This window comes from Pezoporus flaviventris, unplaced genomic scaffold (genome assembly GCF_033815535.1).
Source record: "Pezoporus flaviventris isolate CSIRO_AGI_PZ_B2104156 unplaced genomic scaffold, CSIRO_AGI_Pfla_v1 ptg000013l, whole genome shotgun sequence".
NCBI classification, from domain to species: Eukaryota; Metazoa; Chordata; class Aves; order Psittaciformes; family Psittacidae; genus Pezoporus; species Pezoporus flaviventris.
This window is the reverse complement of record NW_026892561.1, coordinates 25,392,602-25,410,895: the sequence shown is the minus strand read 5'-3', so window position 1 is coordinate 25,410,895 and position 18,294 is coordinate 25,392,602. Positions and strand designations below refer to the sequence as shown.

Genomic DNA, 18,294 nt, shown 5'->3' with positions numbered 1-18,294 from the left:
ATGACTCTCTGTTATATACCGTCAGTTTGGTTGGGATAGAAAGCTCAGTCTGGATTCATTCTTTGAGCATTTCTATTCAGTTGGATACCTACAGATGAATGTTAACCCTCAGCCCAGGTGAAGCTAGCAAAATGCAGTCCATGTGCAGACAAGAAACCTGTGGATAAATGGCTCAAGATATTAAATACCCTTAGATAACATCATAACAAGGCACTGTAAAGAATTAATGGTTTCATCACAGTGCCTGCTCTTAAGCAGAAATTTCTATCACTAGCACGATGTGGTAAGTTTTGTTCTTGCACCAAAGACTTAATTTCTTTCAGTGAGATGGTGCAAAATGAGCTACTGTAAGAGACTGGAGGAAATAGACAATAAGTGAACCAGGGCTATCAAAACAGTCTTAAGGTATTGAAGGCTCCATTTCAGGATTTGCTCCCTCTCAATGCCTCCAGGCATTTGCTCCCTCCAGGCATTGAGAGGGAGCAAAGGACCCCTCAAAGGTCCTTGAAAATTCTGCCTGGAGAAACCTAAGTTTGAAATTACATCAGTGTGCCTTGTGGCTAACCTGTCAGGAACTCCATGCTGGGGATAAAGTAAAATAGCTGTACAGATAGTTGTTATCTTGAAGATCTACCACCATTACTTGGGGAGGATCCAGTGAAAGTAATTGGTTTCCTAATAAGGAGCAATTCTTTGGTTCAATTCTGCAGTTCTTCAGTTTCACCTTGAAGAATACCACAAGTTGGGTAATTATATCTTTGGCCCTCATTTTCTGTCATGGGAGTCTGTGTGATCACAGCTGTCTGCTGGATGACAGGGGACCTTTAGGTTTGAGGGTTGCATTGAGTAAGGAAGGAAAAGTGCAAGTGAAGGACATAATTGTCTCTATTTTATGTGTAAAGTGTAAAGTTTGGCAAGTTAAAATTTTTACATATTTTCATGGGGTTTTACTGGTGGTATAAAGAATCTCAGCTCTTTAGCCCGGAAGCGCTCAAAGTATGTTCCTCTGGGAGACATCAGAGCCTGTCCCAGAGCATGTCTATGGAAAGCTGGGTGGGATTATACATAGAGCCAAGAAGACCTGCAACAGCACTGGGGCTGAAACTTTTATAAGAAGACTTTGGTTGGTGGCAGATGTGGAAAACTCAGATAGCTGGTTGCAAGGGGCACATGGTTGCTAGACTGAGCATCCTCATGTTTTCACCAGTTGCTTTGCAAACTCAGGGTGAGGGATAATGTATGGACTGTATCCTGGAGGGAAAGGACACAAGGGGTGAATGTTAAGAAATGCTGCTGTAGCCATAGTATATGTTCCTATACTATGGAGCAGAAGCAGCAACTCCGACTCACTCTCATTGTTCCTTGTGCTTGGGGATGATTCCCCGGGAACTAAAGGATAATAACTCATTTTCTTTATCTATACAGTGCATGGTATTTCTGTGGATATGGGTGCCAGTTAGTACTGGTTGTGTCGGTGCCTCTTATAATTGTTATATCCCTGACTGTTCTTTGCACTCTTCCTCCCACTGGAAAGGAAAAAATTTCTTTATTGAAGTAGCTGACTTCAAAACATGGTCACAGGTGGGAAATCTAAGCATGTCCAGCCAAAGCAGCACATAAAGTACGTATGCTTTAGCAAAACAGTGCTTGAAAAAACTGAAAAATATTGTCAGCTAGTGATGCAGAACTACTCGCATTTCAGGAAAGGAGGCATTTGTATTTTATGTATTGCCATTTTGCAACACTTGCTGCTCATAGAATCTATTATTAAATACTGAATCTGTTGCTAAGGTGCAGGTGCATGAATACAGGGCCGTTCTGGGGGGAGATGAAACAGTCATGGAAAATGTACCCTTTAGGGGGAAAAACATGTCCTTAAGAGGGCAAGTGTTAAGGAAAAGAAAGATGAGGTGCATCTACTAACTGGAATGCACAGAACAATTTTGCCATTTTTTTTTGGGGGGGGGGGGGGTTGGTTGTGTTTTTTTTTCTCCCCATATTAAGAAACAATGGAATAGTTACCCCAAGTGTGGGAGAACATCTGTGAAGTGCGAAGGCTGCACGTGTTCTGGTACATATCCTTGCTTTGTGTGGTTGGAAAAGACAAGACAATGCAGCATTTCTGGAGTTCAGAGATCCCCATTGGCAGGGATCCCTCTGTTTCTGCCATCAGATAAAGAATTTTCTAAGTCCGAAAAACACTGTCTCTTCTATAACTTAGTGCCCATTTCATTATATGAAAGACAATTTGTATGGCTAAGGCGATACCTGGTTTTAAAATACAAAAGGTAGGAAAAACTAATTGCTCCAGGTGAGTTAAAAACTCATCTTCGTGTATCTGCTGTTCTAATAATGCAGATCATAATATTAGCTATTTAATTAAGTCCTGTACTGTGTCTCATGCAGTGGGATGGGAGGACCACTTACCTTACCACTTTGAGAAATATCTATAGCTTAGTGCTAGCACTTTGTGAATTAATAGCTGCATGCAGAACATACTGGAGTCACTGCTTTACAGAGAAGCAAAAATTCACTTAGCAATTGACTGGCAGTAGCTGGTGCAATGGTCTGCAGCACACTTCCTGCCAGAACGCATTGTATTCTTGAAACGTGACAGCTGCTGCCTTCATGGGGAGAGCTTCTCCTCAGTATGTTGCCGTCACATTTTACTACAGCTTATAGTCTGGGCTGACTGCCCTTTTTCTTTCCCTTCCATACACCCAGTTGAAGCACTGGTTCAAGTGTCTATGGCTTTTTCTTTCCCCATTGGTATAACAGAGCAGAACCTTTCTGTATAGCAACTTGTTGCACTGTCACCAAGAGCAAACATTAGTTGTGTTGCTTTCTGAATACTGGAAGGTTGTAACTAGGAGAACAGTGTAGGTTATTTGAAACAGTTCCGAAATGACATGTGTTCTGCAGCTTTTGCTGCTTGCATGATAATTACCTTGTAGCAAGTACTGTTCCTGGTTAAAGATTCATGAGTGTCTTAGAGACTGCTCCCACAGGGCCTGCAGAATTCCAGTCTGGCTGGCAGTAAAGATCATTCTGGCCCCTGTCTCTTATTACTTTTCTACCTAGAACAGATTTTGCCTCCAACATGTGTCAGAAATTTGGGGAAGATTTGGCTGCTAGGGCAACGGTAAATTGCCATCACTGTCTGACTCCTATTACATAAGATATATGTCTGTAATATATTTTTATTCCCTTGGATTGGTATTCCTTCATATACACATAGCACATGCAGTACCCATGATCATATTTCATCTGTGTATTTGCTGGAAGACAGAGAATGCACTTCTGTTTGGCTGGAAGGATTGATGCTTTCAGCCTGCACAGCCTTGAATGTGTCCTGATTCTTTGCTCTTTTCATAGACATGGATGCCATGTCCAAAAGTATTGAAGTACTTCTGGTAGATAATAAAAGTAGATACATGCTAGGAAACGCTACAGGTGGAAGGGATAAATACATTTTTTCCTGCCACTTCTTCAGTGTTACTGGTGTGTGATCAAAAGAAAGGACTGACCTCATTTTCTACAGTGCTCAGTACCCACACATCCCAGTGAAGCTGATGAGAAGTGCAGGAGCTTACTGTTTTCAAGATCAAGCCTAGAATATGACTCATAATGCTGTGAACGAGATACTTGACAACTGAATGAAAATACATACAGATAGGAAGACACCAAAGCATTTCTGTTGAGCATTTTATTGTGCAGTAACCTTTCAGGTGATGTTTCTATCACAAAGCTGCAACTGCTGTATAGGTCTTACAACAGTTTCATTGAAACATTATTTTCTGTATTTTAACTAGAGCATCCTTTTATGTAGAGAAAAGAACTGCTGTATGTAGTAATCATCTATATTTTGAACCAGGCCTTTTTGCAAGATGCTGGCCACAGCTCTGCTGAGAGTAAAATTCATTTAAGCTCAGAGTCAAGTATTCTCACCTATTTGTACTTGATGCTGTGGCCTGTGTGTTGATGCTTCTGCTGCACACTGGTGCTTCACTTAGCTGTATTGCTATGTCCGTAACACAGCCTATATCTTGAAATGGTGAATCTTCCCAGGGCATGGAGGAGGAGGAGGCACAAAGCCAACCGGGCGAGGTACTTTGTCATGCTGAGCAACCTCTGCAACTGCTCTCTTTGCTACAGGTTTTGCAGAGAGCACGGGAGTAGGAAATTCTGAAGAGCTGGATTCAGATGCAACAGGGTTATTGTGGGAGAGCCTGAGATTGTGGTTTGTGAAGCCTTGTACAACACTGGGCACCAGTCCAGCTGATGTATCTTGGCCTGGTTGAGAGTAGGTAACTCCAGGCTGAAAAAGAAGAAGTTTGTATTTGTGTTCAGTATCTTGGGGGTCATAATAGAAACATCATTGACCTCTTACACTGTGCCCTGCTCCTAACTAGATATAGATCTCCAATCAGGTACAAAATATTCCTGACCATCACAGAAGTTTGATTTGCATTTTAACACATACACAGGAGCCCAGGAACACATTTTTAATATCAGGCAGATCATTAGCACCAAATTCTGTGCTACGTGAACTTTCAGGGCCACCTATGCAGCTAGTGAAGCATTCAAAACTAGCTGTCTTACTCTTTATTTCATATACCTCCTAGACAGCTCTTGTGCTACCAAGAGTTCTGGTCCATAGAAAGTATTCAGCTACCACCTAGCCTTTCTCAAACCAAATGGAGACTAGATTACCTGGAGAGCACCCTGGTGCTAGCATATATATGTTTCCCTCCTGCTGCTATAGCAGTGCAGGCCATGCTCCCTGAATTCAGTCACATCTAAGGGCTACTAGTAAAAAAACCCAGCTGATTTCATCTACCACAATGGCTCTTTTATATTTTACATCTATCTGCCTCATCCCCCTAACTGAGCAGAGTTTGGTTCCCTTTTCTCCATCAGACATGTGAAGCTTCCAGATAGTTAAGAGGAAAAACTGGAAAAAAAGCATGGATGGCAGAGATGACATAACTCCTGGCACAGAAATCCATAGGATTATCAGGAGCTACTTTACCTTGGTTTTTTTAGGATACAAAATTAAATTCAAGTTATCACAGATAGCAAAAGAAGTAAACTCAGGGATTGTTTCTAACAGTTTAGTAGGCTAGAATACTCTGGAAAGGAAGGGAATATCTGGTGTTGGTACCTGATGTCCGTAGAGCTGGCAGTCCACTTTGAGATCCTGTGAGGGGCGTGTTACCATTGTTGCTGTGCAGAAACCAAAATTCTGGTAAAGCAGAACATAGTCAATAGAAAATAGTTATAAAATACGGGAGACCTGCATTACAATTTTTACTTGTCATATTTACTTGCTATACTTCTCATGTTTTATCTGAGCAGTAAAGTACTTGCTTTTTAGTCTGTTGGACAAAAAAGCCAAGCTGTTTAAATGCCTAACCAGCAAATAAGTGAAACTCCTGCATTCTTCTAGAATAATATCCTTTGTATCCATATCTGGATATGATGGAGGGAAAGAATATGTAGGAATCTTCCCACCCACTAAAACTGCTTAGGACTCAATCTGATCAGAAACAAAAAACAAAACAAACAAACAAACAAAACACCAAAAAACAAACAAACAAACAAATTATAAAGTGTACAGTATAATTCTCAAGAGCCTGTATGTCAGAACAAAGCAAAATGACTGCACTTAAATTATAGGAAGGTGAAACAGTCTGCCCTTTTTCTATGTGTTTGTGTACTGCTCATTACAAACAGCCTGATTTTCTCAGGTGTTCATGATAAAAAGAATAAAAAAATAATATATATTCTGTTGATTCAAAATATTTTGTGTTAAAGACATTTTAGTCCTCAAGCCTTTTTGAAATGTATGCAAATACATCAGGTTTCAGTGCAGATACTTCAGAGAGAAAAGTGTGATATAGCTTTAGGAATTATATATTGAAAAGCATATAATGATGCTATACCACTCTTGTACTTTCATTCTCACAAAGGGCTATTCCTGCACAAGTGTGAGCACAGCACAGTATGCTGCTTTTCCACCTCTACTTACAGACTGATCTTCAGGCAGCAGTTGACAAGCCTCCACATTAACTTTAGCGACTTCTGCTGAGCAGTTTGTGGCAGCCACAGCAAACTCAACAGAGACAGCATGTGTTGGGTGATACTGTTAATACAGGAAAATTGTTTAAATGACTTTGCACCGAGAGAGCTGCTGACAAAAGATAAGAATCAAATGTTGTGGTTTCTAGCTCTGCATCTCTCACTGAATTGAAAAAGAATCCTGTAGCTAAAATGACACAAAATGCTTAGGAAATCAAAAGCAATTCAGTAGGGCAAATAAGAGCAAGGTCAATCTGTTTGCAAACATACCTAGTTAGCACTGTACAGTTACCCCTGAAGAAATATTCTGTTCACATGGAAGGCAGACATAGTTCTAGCAGTTACCTGTATTTTGGCTCTTCCAATTTCAAGGAGTCTGAGGTAAGCATCAGCAGTTTTGCTGTTGTGGTCATTGAGTGCAGTTGTAACAGCTGTTAATACCTCAGTGTTATTCAGACTTGCCAGCAGTGGACAGTCAGGGCAGAGTTGGAGAACATCTTCACTTGAGTCTGCGGGTGGAATCAAACAGATTATGTTTCGATCCAATTGGCTGTTTTGAAAGTCATTGTAGACCTGTTCAGTCACAGAAAATACTGTTTCATGATCAGTCCCAAATTATAGTGGAAGGAATTTTTCCTGTACAGACTATAGATGGCAGTGTTTCACACGACTTGCCCTATTTAAGTCTGCAAGTTAAAAGTGCTGTGCACTTCAGCAGCGCATTTCGAATGTTCTTACTCAGGTTTTAATACATTTTCTTTCAGGCAAACTATCCATGAAACCAACGAAAATACGTATCAGCTCACCCAAGAAATTGTGGGAAAATGAATATATTTTCATTTATTGGGATTTTTTTTTTCATGAGCGTGTTATTTCATTCACCCACCAGTTTTGAAAGTAGTACTAAAGATACCTCATACAGAGCAAAGAGATCTCAAATGACCAGTGGCAATATTGAAAATGCTGGATTTAGTAAATAAGCTGCATCTGGCAAAGGGACTCTGAATATCAGCAAGCTTCAGTAAATTCAGACCAACAAGGAATCAAATTCTCAAGGCTAAACTCCTGAGTCTCAGAAGTCTCAGTACCAGTAAACTCTAGGTCAAATATGGGGCTTGCTCCCCAGAGAGTCTTATAGTGTCTTAATAGTCACAGTAAAAAGGAGCAAAGAGTGAGGGCTGGGTTTGTAGGTGAAGGAAATGAAATTCAAACTTAAATAGCAAAGTCTTTACCTGCATGTGAGTGGCATTTACTAGCAAGTACAGATAATATTCCATCCACCCTCTGCAGTTTGACATCACAGTCACCTTCAACTGCCTGGACAGAGTAAAAAATCAAAGGGTTACATTGTTCAGATAAATAGGAATTTATGAAAAGGGTGACTATTACTAGATTCAAAAGAGCAGATCCTGGCTGAGTGTTCCTGGCAATAACAGTCTGATTGCAAAGGTGCTGCTGAGGCATGTCCGAGTGTCTGTGATTTTGTAAAACACAGACCAGAGCTGCAAAATTTGGATCCAAATCTGGATCTCAAGTATCAGAAGTGCCACTGTAGCCAGATTATGCACATTTAATTCAGGTTCCTCTCTCATAAAGAAGAATATGAATACTTTTGAATTAAGTCCTTCTGCAGAGCATTTTGATAATCTCAGCTGGTCAGTGGCCATGCTAACAGCAGTGTGCTGCCTTGTGCAAGCTGGCTCACATGCAACACAATCCAGCAGCGGAGATGTCAAAGGTAAAGCTGGAGTCTCTGGAAAGAGGGAACAGTTAGAGTTACCTCTCCCAAGATGGAAAATGGGATCTGAGCCCTGATGAATGTAGGGGTGGATCAGGATTCAAATTTAGTCATGAGCTCTGTGGATTGGGCCCCATTCTAGAAACAGCAGTCTTAAATTGTCAATTGCTCTCTAAGTTTTCTGCTTAGAAACCTGTACTCAGACAACACATCTACTGTATGGTTATGAAAAGCTTTTCACAGTTGAATGGCACTTGCATAAGAACAAAATATTTGAGGCCAGTAAATTCCAGCTGGGCATTACTTTGAAGGCAAAGCTCTGTCTGAAGGGAATAGCTCTTCTGTAGTCTTGACCAGGACTAGGTGGCTAGACTTGAAAGAATATCACTAGATAACACCCCACATGTAGCCAAGGGAAGGTTGTGTTTGCACAGATTCACAATCTGCCCTGTCTGTGGTTCACAGTGATGCAGTGACATCTGGACTGACCATGGAGGGTTGAATGTGGAGGCCCTAAACAATTCATCTGTGAACTAGGTGGAATGTTACGCTGACAGTGACCTGTCCTCTTCACATAAAAAGACATAAAAGAAAACCAGGAGAGAAATCCTTCATGACATGAAGGCAACAAAATAATCCAGGAGGTTACAAGTGATTGGGTGGTTACAAACTGTAATAGTGATACAACATTTGCTTGGAAATCTGATGATAGCCTCTAGCATGAATATACTGAAAATACACCTCTGCACCAAGCTTGTAGATTTTTAGATACTCACATGTTCTGTGAAGCTCCTTACTGTGCAATTTGCAAGAGGCGTAGGGCTGAGAATGGGGCATGTGGTCTCCAGTAAGTCAAGTTCAAGAAATATTATGTCATTATTCAGCCCCTGGAAAAAAAAACCAACACAGGAACTGTAGTAATTACTTCAAAAAACATCATCAGATTGCTTTTCTGGAGCTGTGCTGTGGTCTCTGTTGCTGATTCTCATTGGGTAGCTCCAGGTATACACTAGAGTAACTGAGTAAGTCTTTACTATATAACTTCATAAGAAACAGGACACAGGTTTTTTTAACCAGAGTAAGTGTCGTGGTCAAGACAGTCACACTGATATTTTTCCAGCTAAGGAACTAGCCCGTAAATGTTGGAAAACACAGCCTGTATGTAGTGGTCACTTCTCTTAACTTGATTTTTTTGTTGTTGGGTAGTTTTAAGAAAACAACAGCTGTCTTTGTTGATGGAAAACCTTTGTGTTTCTAAAACCAGATACCAAATAAACACTGGTGCACATGGGCCTGTCCCATTTAGTCCATTGGAATGGCATCGAATTGCACCAGCTAATTTCCAGCCCCAGTATTAATGTTTTTTTATAGGCTGCAGGATCTTTTATGGTTGTTCCTGAACCTTTGCAACTCTAACATAAGACATGTGAGGGGAAGGGCAGAAGTGAGCTTCCCTAGCTCCAAGATTGACTCTGAGGTTTGAGTCAGGAGCAATTACATTTAAACCAATAAAGTTATTTTAGTATAAAAGTATTAAATATGATCAAAGCAGTGTCACCGGTGTTTTTATGTGGGTAACTGTGGGCATGCTTCTAATCTCATTAGTCTGTTTTACTCTTTTGTAAATGACTTTGGTATCCTCTCATAACAAGTAGAAAACAACCACGAAATTTCAGTTATGTTAATATCTGGGACCTTCTTCAATGATTTGAGAGAATCACAGGTTCTGAATGGGCACATACATTGTATTCATGACCATTTCTATGGCCTTTCTAGATGCTTACAGTGATGGCAATAGATCTTAGTGAAAATGAGATGCAGCTTCCTTGTCAGCTCAATAGGGTATTAGGTAAAATTAATGCCTACTACAAAATCACTGATCACATGGAATTATGATAAGTATGCATTTAGCCAATAAATAATTACCTGCATCATGAAGAGTATCTTCACAGTTTTTCTTCAGATTAGCAACTGGGCTCATGAATCAGCACTGTGAAGGACCTGCCCTAGCAAGCATACTGCATTTCTAAACTCAGGCCTTTTGAGCATTGTACAGAAATATCTGAACATTTCTCTCTCCCCCCTCTGTCCTGCTCTTTGAGAGGTACATTCCAATGACCTGGATTCTCAACTGCTACCAGGTGGCATTGCCCCATTTAAATCAACAAAGCCATGCTGATTTACCCTGTGTGAGGATACAGCTCTTGGCAGGGCTTGTTGGTCATTTCCAGCATCTCCAGGTTAGCACAGTGCTCTGCCTGCAAGCTCTTCACTTACCTGGGGTAGCACGCGGATATTCTCGATTCTGTTTAAGGCAAACTTGTATCCGTGCTGACTGTGGCCATTAATATAATTCACAGCTACTTCAGCTGCTGCTTCAGATTCTGGGTCATCACAGCCCAAGGGAGCAGGGGGAGCTGCTGGTACGGCTTTGTGAATTGGAAGCTGAACAAGCAATATTAAAGCTACTAGTGCCTTCATGGCACCTGGGGAAAAACAATCCCTTTCAGAAATAAAGATCTAAGAATACTGTTCAGATGGTAGCTAGGTTGCTAGAACTGGGGTCTCATTTATATAGTACATACCACAGACTTTGCATGAGCACATGTCTGATATTTGTCCCAGTTCCAAGAGGCATTGCAAACAACAAAAGAGAAAAGTAAATGTTAGGACATGAACCTGACTGATTAATATTGGCCAAAGTAAATTTTATCAGGTAGGATATTGCGAAGTCTGCTAAAGCAGCTGAAGAAGAAAGCGTCAGCAAAAATATAACAGAATTTCTAGACACTTTTCTACCAAACAAATACAGTGCATGCAAGAGAAATATGATCCCTCCTGTTAAATGTGTAGAGCTAGATGCAAGAGCTAATTGCACTTTCTTGTAAACAGGACACATTCTGTTAGGGCCAAAATCTCACCAGACACCAGTCTAAATTGTGAGATCAGTAACATGATAAACTAGAAAATGGAATTTAAAACAGTTCTAAGGATCACATTCAACAGTAAATGTTATTGTATAGCACCTTTAGCTACTAAATTCATTTGGATTAGGAAATGAGACATAGTTTCTAAATCTTTTTAATCAGCTCTTTCTTTTTCTGAATAATCTGAATATTTCCAGTAGTTCCTGGAATTTTATTTTGCAAAGCCAGGCATCTTGCAGAAATTTTTCTGGAATATGTTGTACAGATTTGAGGATTTGGCAGAAGGACCTAAAGGGCACAAAAGAGTTTTAAGAAGAATGTAGATGAAAATTAGCTGCTTAAATGCTGAGGATTGCTGTACCCCTGCTTATACTTGCATTCACAGTGTACATGTTTACAAAAAAGTAACTGGATAATAAAAATGTTCTGTGGAGCAGAATATAACATCTACAATGTAGCTGAGTAGAAATGGTTCAGTTGGACATGTTTAGTGATGAAGAAAGAGAATGGGAAAAGACTAAAAAGATGGAATGATTTTTTTGAGCTGTGAGGTAAGTTTTTAATACTAGGATTTGCATATTGAAGAGATTCCTGGGGAAAAGAAAGGCTTTTCCTCTCTCTTGCTATAAAAAATTGCTCTAAGCATGATTTGTTTCTTCCTGACACTTGAAGCAGGTGCTGTTTGGCATTTGTTCTCTTGTGTGGATGATCATTTATCTTCTTGAGTTTGGCCTGGAACGTTTAAAAGACGAAGGTTTGGTGTTCCAAAAACATATTCTGGGTGATCCTTGTGAGTATCTTTTGAATCATGACAAATTTCTTTTTAAATGTAGTCTCTTACTCTTTATTTTCAATCCATAGGTCAGATTCTATCCTGTGAATCTTTTCATTCCCTTTTTCCTTTTCTGATATGAAACATTGAGGAAAACTTCAACAGGTGCGCACTGAAACTGGTTTTCACTTCAGTATTGTGTAATTATCGTTATTTATAAATTTAGTGTGGTCATTACTCAGTTTCTTAGGTTACATCTTCTCCACTTCAGAGTTGCAAGTACTCTAGGATGTATAACATTTCTGCAGTCAAGCTCTAAGTATTCCTAAATATAATATATTTTTCTAAATATAATATATAACCCAATTCAGTCAACTTCAGGTTTCATTTTCAAGGAACAACTTAAAACCTCAAATAGCAAAACCAGGATTTATTATCCTCTTTCTTCCCTCTCAGTTGTCACTCACATGCAGTGTTTCATTTACTAAGCAGGACAAAAATGAAATACTTTGAAGTCTGATGTACCTCTTTTCAGTTTCTCTGTAGACTTACTGAAGACTTTACCCTCTTGGTGACTGTATGAATTTCTTTGCTGGCATAGAGAGGATCAAAAATGTGCCCACATGATTATTAATACTCAGTGCAATGCAGAATGTTTGCAGCTAGCACTTTTTGGGTGCTTGTTATATGTGTGAAGAAATTATTATTTGATTTTTATGTCTGTGAATGGAGTTTGAAAGTGTAATTGAGTAGTTTGGCTACAGGTAATACGACAAAGGAGCCTTTCACCTTTTGGATACAGACTGATACAGATCTGCCTGAGTATTCCCTTCTGAAAGTGGGATTCCTGATGTAATTTCCCTGCAGGCCTGTGTCCCATCATGACTGGCCTTTTTTTGTCACCCCCACTTGTGATGCAATAGTTGCAGAAATAACTTCTCAGTGAACTCAGTGGAGATCTATTCTATCTCTTTCATGTCTGGAACATAGTAAAAAGTTGTCCTTTAGTAGTGGCTGCAAATAGTTCTTACAGCACAAGAAAGTGAGCTAAATTCCATGGGCTCCTGGACAGAAGGTCACATCTCAACCCCATTGAAGTGAACAAGTCTTTTACAGAATCACAGTATCATGGTACAGTTGACATTGGAAGGGACACCTGGAGGTCATTTTGTCCAACCCCACTGCACAAGCAAGGCTATCTAGAGACAGTTATCCAGAACCATGTCTTTTGAGTACCTCTGAGGGAGACTCCACAGCCTCTCTGGACAGCTTGTGCCCATGCTTGGTCACCCTCACAGTAAAAATTTTTTCCTGATATTCAGACATAACCTTCTATTTCTGTTTGTGCTCATTGACTGTGGTCTTCTGACTGGATACCTCTGAAAAGAGCTCAGTCCTCTCTGCACCCTCCCTTCAGGTCTTGATAATACATTAAGATCCCCCCAGGCTCCTCTTCCCTATGCTAAGTAGCCCCAGTTGCCTCAGCCTTTCCTCTTAGGAGAGATGTTCCAGCACCTTATAACCACCTTTGGACCCCTTTGCTGCACTGTTTCCAGTATGTCCCTGTCTCTCCTGTACTGAGGAGTTCAGAACTGGGCATAGCATTTCAGGTACGGCCTCACCAGTGCTGAGTAAAGGGGGAGTATCACCCCCCTTAAACTGCTAGCAACACTTTACCTAGTGCAGCCCAGGATACTGTTAGCCCTCTTTGCAGCAAGGGCACATTGTTAGCTCATGTTCCACTTGGTGCCTGAGAGGACTCCCAGGGCTGTTTCTGCCAAATGCTTTCCAGCTAGATGGGCCCCAGCATATATTTGTGCATGGGTTTTTCTTTCTGCAGGGTGCAGGCTTTCAGACTTCTTGTTGAACTTCATGAAGTTCCTGTGAGCCCATTTCTCCAGCTTGTCATGTTCCCTCTAGGCAGCAGCACAACCCTCTGGCATATCACCCACTCCTCATGATTTTTTGTCATACACAAATTTAATGAGAGTATCCTCTCCCTTATCATTCAGATCATTAATGAAGAAGTTAAACAGGACTGGATCCCAGTATTGACCCTGGGGTACACTGCCAGAGGGTCACACTGGCCTCTAACTAGAATTTGGGCCACTGATCACTTCTCCAGACCCAGCTATTCAGCCAGTTTTCAATCCACCTCAATCCACCTTTCACGTCAGTAGTGTTAGACTTTGGCCCTAGTGAATTAGGTTGCCTGAGAGACTTGACAAGGTTTGGAAGCAGAACAAGCTGGGTTTACTGCCCTTGTTATATAAAATATAGTATTGATTTTATGCTCAAGAATTGAGGCTCCTCTGAATCTTAGTTCTTAATAATTCATATAAGCCACAATGGAAAGGTGAGTTGATGTGAGTTGATGGTTTTCTTTTTTGCTTTCTCTCTTTTTTCTTTTTTTTTTTTCTTGGTTGGATGCTTCAAACAACTGGTGATGATTGGAAACTTGCTGCCCCTGCTCAACCTCATCTGGAAAAAAAGCAAAGAATTACTTCCGCAAGATGTCAAGCTGATACCTTCCAGAGCTTAAAATTCAAACAAATTAAACAAGCAAACAGATAAATATCATCTTTCTAAAGCTTCAGATTGAAGTTAAACACTTATGGGGATTTCTGAGGCTCTCTTTTCAGATTACTAAAACGTCATTTTTTTGGTAAAGCAGAGAGAACTGTTCCAATTCTCCGCACCACATCAAAAGATGTATTTCTGATCAGTCAGGCATTGTACAGTACTTCAAAACTTAATCACCTTTTGCTTTACACTTGATTAAGTACATTACTTTTGGATCATAGAGTTCACAAGATCTTGGAACATCAGGGCTGTCTTCTATATAGCCATCACCTACATAGAAACCTGCACTCTAAGGCAAGAAAATGTCTGCAGGGAAAATGTCAGATAGCTAAAGTGACCAGTCTTGTCAAGGCAGCATATTGCTTCCTTAAATGACAGTATAATCAGCATTTAAAAATAAAGTGTATGAAAACCCATTAAGGTCTGAGAAAAAACCTCAAGACAAATTAGACTAATTGGTTTGTATAGTCTTATTGGCCCCTTTCCACTACACAGGCAAATCTTCAGCAGATATAAGTTGACTCAGATTCACTACAGTCCAAGTCCCTCAGTGCTCCCATACCAGAAAACCTGTTAAGTGTGAACAGTTTTACCAGACTGTAATAGTAGAACATTATATGTTTTGGGGTTTTTTAATACGTATATGAGAATCTTTAAGAGGAGGAAGGCTGATCGCATGCCATGGTCTGCTCTACTATTTGCAGTTGAGAAATTCCTTATTGTGCAAAATTAAATGTGCAGACATGGCCTCTAATTTGGGAGCCTCTAGTTTTGGGTGCCCAGCTAGAGATTTCTTCTCACTCAACTTTTCTGATCTTAATCTGTTAATATCTATTTAATTTTAACTGTAAAATGGAAATAACTATTTTCCATTTCACTTCAGTGGTCTGAAATAACTCACTGAATTTTGTAAAAAGTTTTGATATCACTGGGTGGAAAGATCTATTCAAAGTATGAGCATTAGAGGAATCTAAAAATCAGATGCCAGTCAGTAAAAATTTAGGGATTCCTGGACTTGGTGGAGATGTAGCATGATTAAAAGGATTGAAATTTGGGCTCCCACATTTAGTATTTATTGTTTCAGAGAAATGTTATTTGCTGGAGTTTCTTTTCAAAAACTGATATTTTTTTTTTTGTTTTTTGAAAGAGCATGGTAAGTTGGCAAGAATTCTGAAATTTTTACTGTAATGAAAATTCTGATTTTTGACCCATACAAAGCCAACTGAGTCTATTTCTGTCCTGTTCCCTCTTGTTCCCTTTTGCTCTTCTATTGTCTATGCCACTGAAATACTTGAGTGCCTTCCAGAAGTACATCAAGTGACATAACCAGCATTTTTTTACATGAAAGTCTATTCTCCTCTTCCCAGTGGGAAGATTATATAAGATGTTTTGTCTTAGTGAAGTTTTTGATTGATTTAAATTTTCCTCCCCATATCCGCATTTTCTCTGCAATGTGTGTTAATGTTACAGTTAGTAACAAGAGCATTTTTCTGAGATGAGGGTTTTCAAGCCCCTGTATGACTTACCCCGTGTTATGCTGTCCTGGTATGTAACACCCTCTTCCTAAATTTTTATACATTTTTACCCTTTTATCAAGGTTAAAGTTATTTATGTTGCCATGCAACTCTTAACAGTAGGATAGTTTTGCTTCAGCCCTGCAGGGATGTCATGGTTCTCTCAGTAACATGCCTGTGCAATTTGATGGGTGTGGGAAAGCTGTGCTGGAGATGGATAGGTGGCAACTGTGAAATCAGAGATTAGCAGCTACTAAAGTTTTTCTTTTGGCTTTATGGTATAGTTTGGGTTTACAGATTATATGGGTGCTCCCCGTGACCACTGCTCTGTATCAGAACCTAGAACAAATAAAGCAAGATACCTGGGAAGGAAATGCAGAGCTGAACAGCAGGCACAAACAGTGCATCAGACTGCAGAAACAGGGTATTTCGCACTGAGTAAACAGACACCCTGCAGTCAAACTGACCTCTTCTTGTCTCCATGAACAGCATGTCAACTTAACTGAATTTAAACTCCACTCACTGTGAGAACCAATGACTGTCCTGGCATCACCAGGGTATCCACAGACACATGGCACCAGTTTAAAAAGGCAAATTGAAACATGCTGCATTAATTTCTTCTACTTACAGGAAAGTCTGAAGATGTAAATGCACAATTGGTCTGGATGCTGTCATGTTCTATGATGCTGTTAGTCTCTTTGATGGAGAACTCCACATGATAACTCCACATGTTATCTTCCCTTGCTGAGTTAAATCCTGAAATTTAGTAGCAAGTGTTAGGAAAACCTGCTGTGCTCTCTGGATTCCCACATGCTCAGCTGCAATGACACATTTTTGATGTGAGAAACAAAATTTGCTCTTGGCACTGTAAGTGCGTGCTTTTTCCACTGAATTTTGTAGGAAAAGCTACACATTCATTCTCATGCTGTGGCAGTCTAAGAACATGAAATTGTTACCCACTTATACTGGGCTACTGTTTTGACAGTGGTGCATGTTTTTCCATGTTGAGGCTCGTTCGCGTGAGTGACAGGAGGGTTCATGATGTTACCTAGAGGCAGGACTAAGGAATGGCAGGGGAGAGGTTGGCAAACTGATATGCTTTCTCACCTTGGAGCACTCCTTCAGGAGCATGACAACCTCAATCAATATCCCAGTGAGATTTACATAATTCTAACAAGTGAGAGGGTTTTTAAAAAATTAAAGTTATTTATTTTTAGTGAGGCAGATAATCAAGAAGGTTTTTTTACTGCTACATGTTCCTAAATCACCCATTTATTCAACTCTTTCTGCTGCCTTCCAGCTACATGGATAAAAACTGGAATTGGGATAGGAAACATGACAGGGACATTTTGATTTAATAGCATGGAGACAGTATATTAATAACACATTTGCAGTAGGGGAAATGGGTCTTCCCAACTAAGTGGAATTTGAAAGAAATTATATAGACATTCCTGCTTAAGGAATTCTGCATGTTAGACATAAAGTAAGGAAGACAACAAAGTAGCTATACTTACAGCTTTCCTTGCTTAATTTACACATCAGATTCACAGCAAAGAGGGACTCCAGGCTGTCAGGAGCAATAAACATAAGGACTTCTGGATAGACACAGGTGACCAGGTGACCTTCTCCTCAGTGTCTAAAAGAAAGGGAGATGTGAATGTAAACATTGTGAACTGATTAAAAACAACATCCAGTGACACATTTATATAAAGAAGTGCAGATCAACACCTTTTCCTGATATGTTTGTGAATTTGTAAAATTTTGTAATGTCATAGAAAAAAGAGCTATATTTTGTTTACGATTAGCCCATAAATTCTGAACCTAAAAGTGATGTTAAATCCTGCCAGTTAGAATGTGTACATATAACTGGCTAGTGCAGAATACTGCTTTTGTACTTGTGGATTTATGAATAAAACAGGTAAAGATAACTCACAGGACCACTTTGATGAGGCTACAAGATTTTGTAGTGGGCATCTCAGCCTTTGCCTCTGGCATATCCCCTCTACTGTTCTGTTGAGCACTGTTGGTCTCAGTGAGTTTCTGATTTTTCCATTCACTGTTTCAGTTCTTCATTGCTGGTTGCAGCTCCCTTTCCCTGACACACAAGTCTGTATCTTGAAGGGAATCTTGTGTCTTTTTGAGTTCTTTTGTTAGCACAATTAGTCTGAGTCTACATCATAATTTTCTTTCTTCCAAACATATCTGAAATCCCTATTTTATCTGTCACTACAGCTCAAAATGTTCATATAGGCTAATTTCCTTATAATATCCTCTTAAGCTCAACCACTGCTCATACTCCCTATGCTAGTCTGCTGAATATGTCATTGTATCTCCAAGCAGTTCCCCGTTAATGAGAACATCAAACCCAAATTTCTCTTCTCATCTGCAAGGCTCTGGCCAAGACCAGACCTTCTTGTTCAACTGTTCACCTGGGGCTCACCTCATCCCCTCTGCCATCACAATCTCTTTGAGCCGTTCAGCCATGTCACTGACAGGTATGTCTCTCACTCTCTTCAGAAAAAAAAATCCCATTTCTCAGCTTGTCCCTGAGGCTATCACCTCTCTGAATTCTCACAGGGTCCTTCTCACATTATCTCTAGTAATGTGTTACATGACTTTTAAACCTGTGTTTATTACACAGAGGGCGACACTTACACTGGAAAAATTTAGGACTCCAAA

At 40.0% G+C, this 18,294-nt stretch overlaps 1 protein-coding gene across 1 annotated transcript; it reads right to left on the bottom strand.

Moving 5' to 3' along the window:
• Nucleotides 1-3,691: 3,691 nt before the first annotated feature.
• Nucleotides 3,692-10,309, bottom strand: AHSG (alpha 2-HS glycoprotein). The gene is made up of 7 exons (XM_061452384.1): nt 10,097-10,309; nt 8,596-8,706; nt 7,314-7,398; nt 6,427-6,590; nt 6,032-6,145; nt 5,165-5,245; nt 3,692-4,318 (listed from the first exon to the last, which is right to left on the bottom strand). The coding sequence occupies exons 1-7, from the start codon at nt 10,298-10,300 to the stop codon at nt 4,040-4,042; spliced, it is 1,038 nt and encodes a 345-aa protein (XP_061308368.1). The 5' UTR covers nt 10,301-10,309; the 3' UTR covers nt 3,692-4,039.
• Between the last annotated feature and the right edge of the window lie 7,985 nt (nt 10,310-18,294).

Coding starts and splice junctions, on each gene's coding strand:
- AHSG (XM_061452384.1), bottom strand. CDS start 10,300: ATGAAGGCACTAGTAGCTTTAATATTGCTTGTTCAGCTTCCAATTCAC. Junction 7,399..8,595: donor TAAGGAGCTTCACAGAACAT/GTGAGTATCTAA, acceptor TACTCTGTCCAG/GCAGTTGAAGGTGACTGTGA. Junction 4,319..5,164: donor GCCAGCTCTACGGACATCAG/GTACCAACACCA, acceptor CTTCTTTTTCAG/CCTGGAGTTACCTACTCTCA.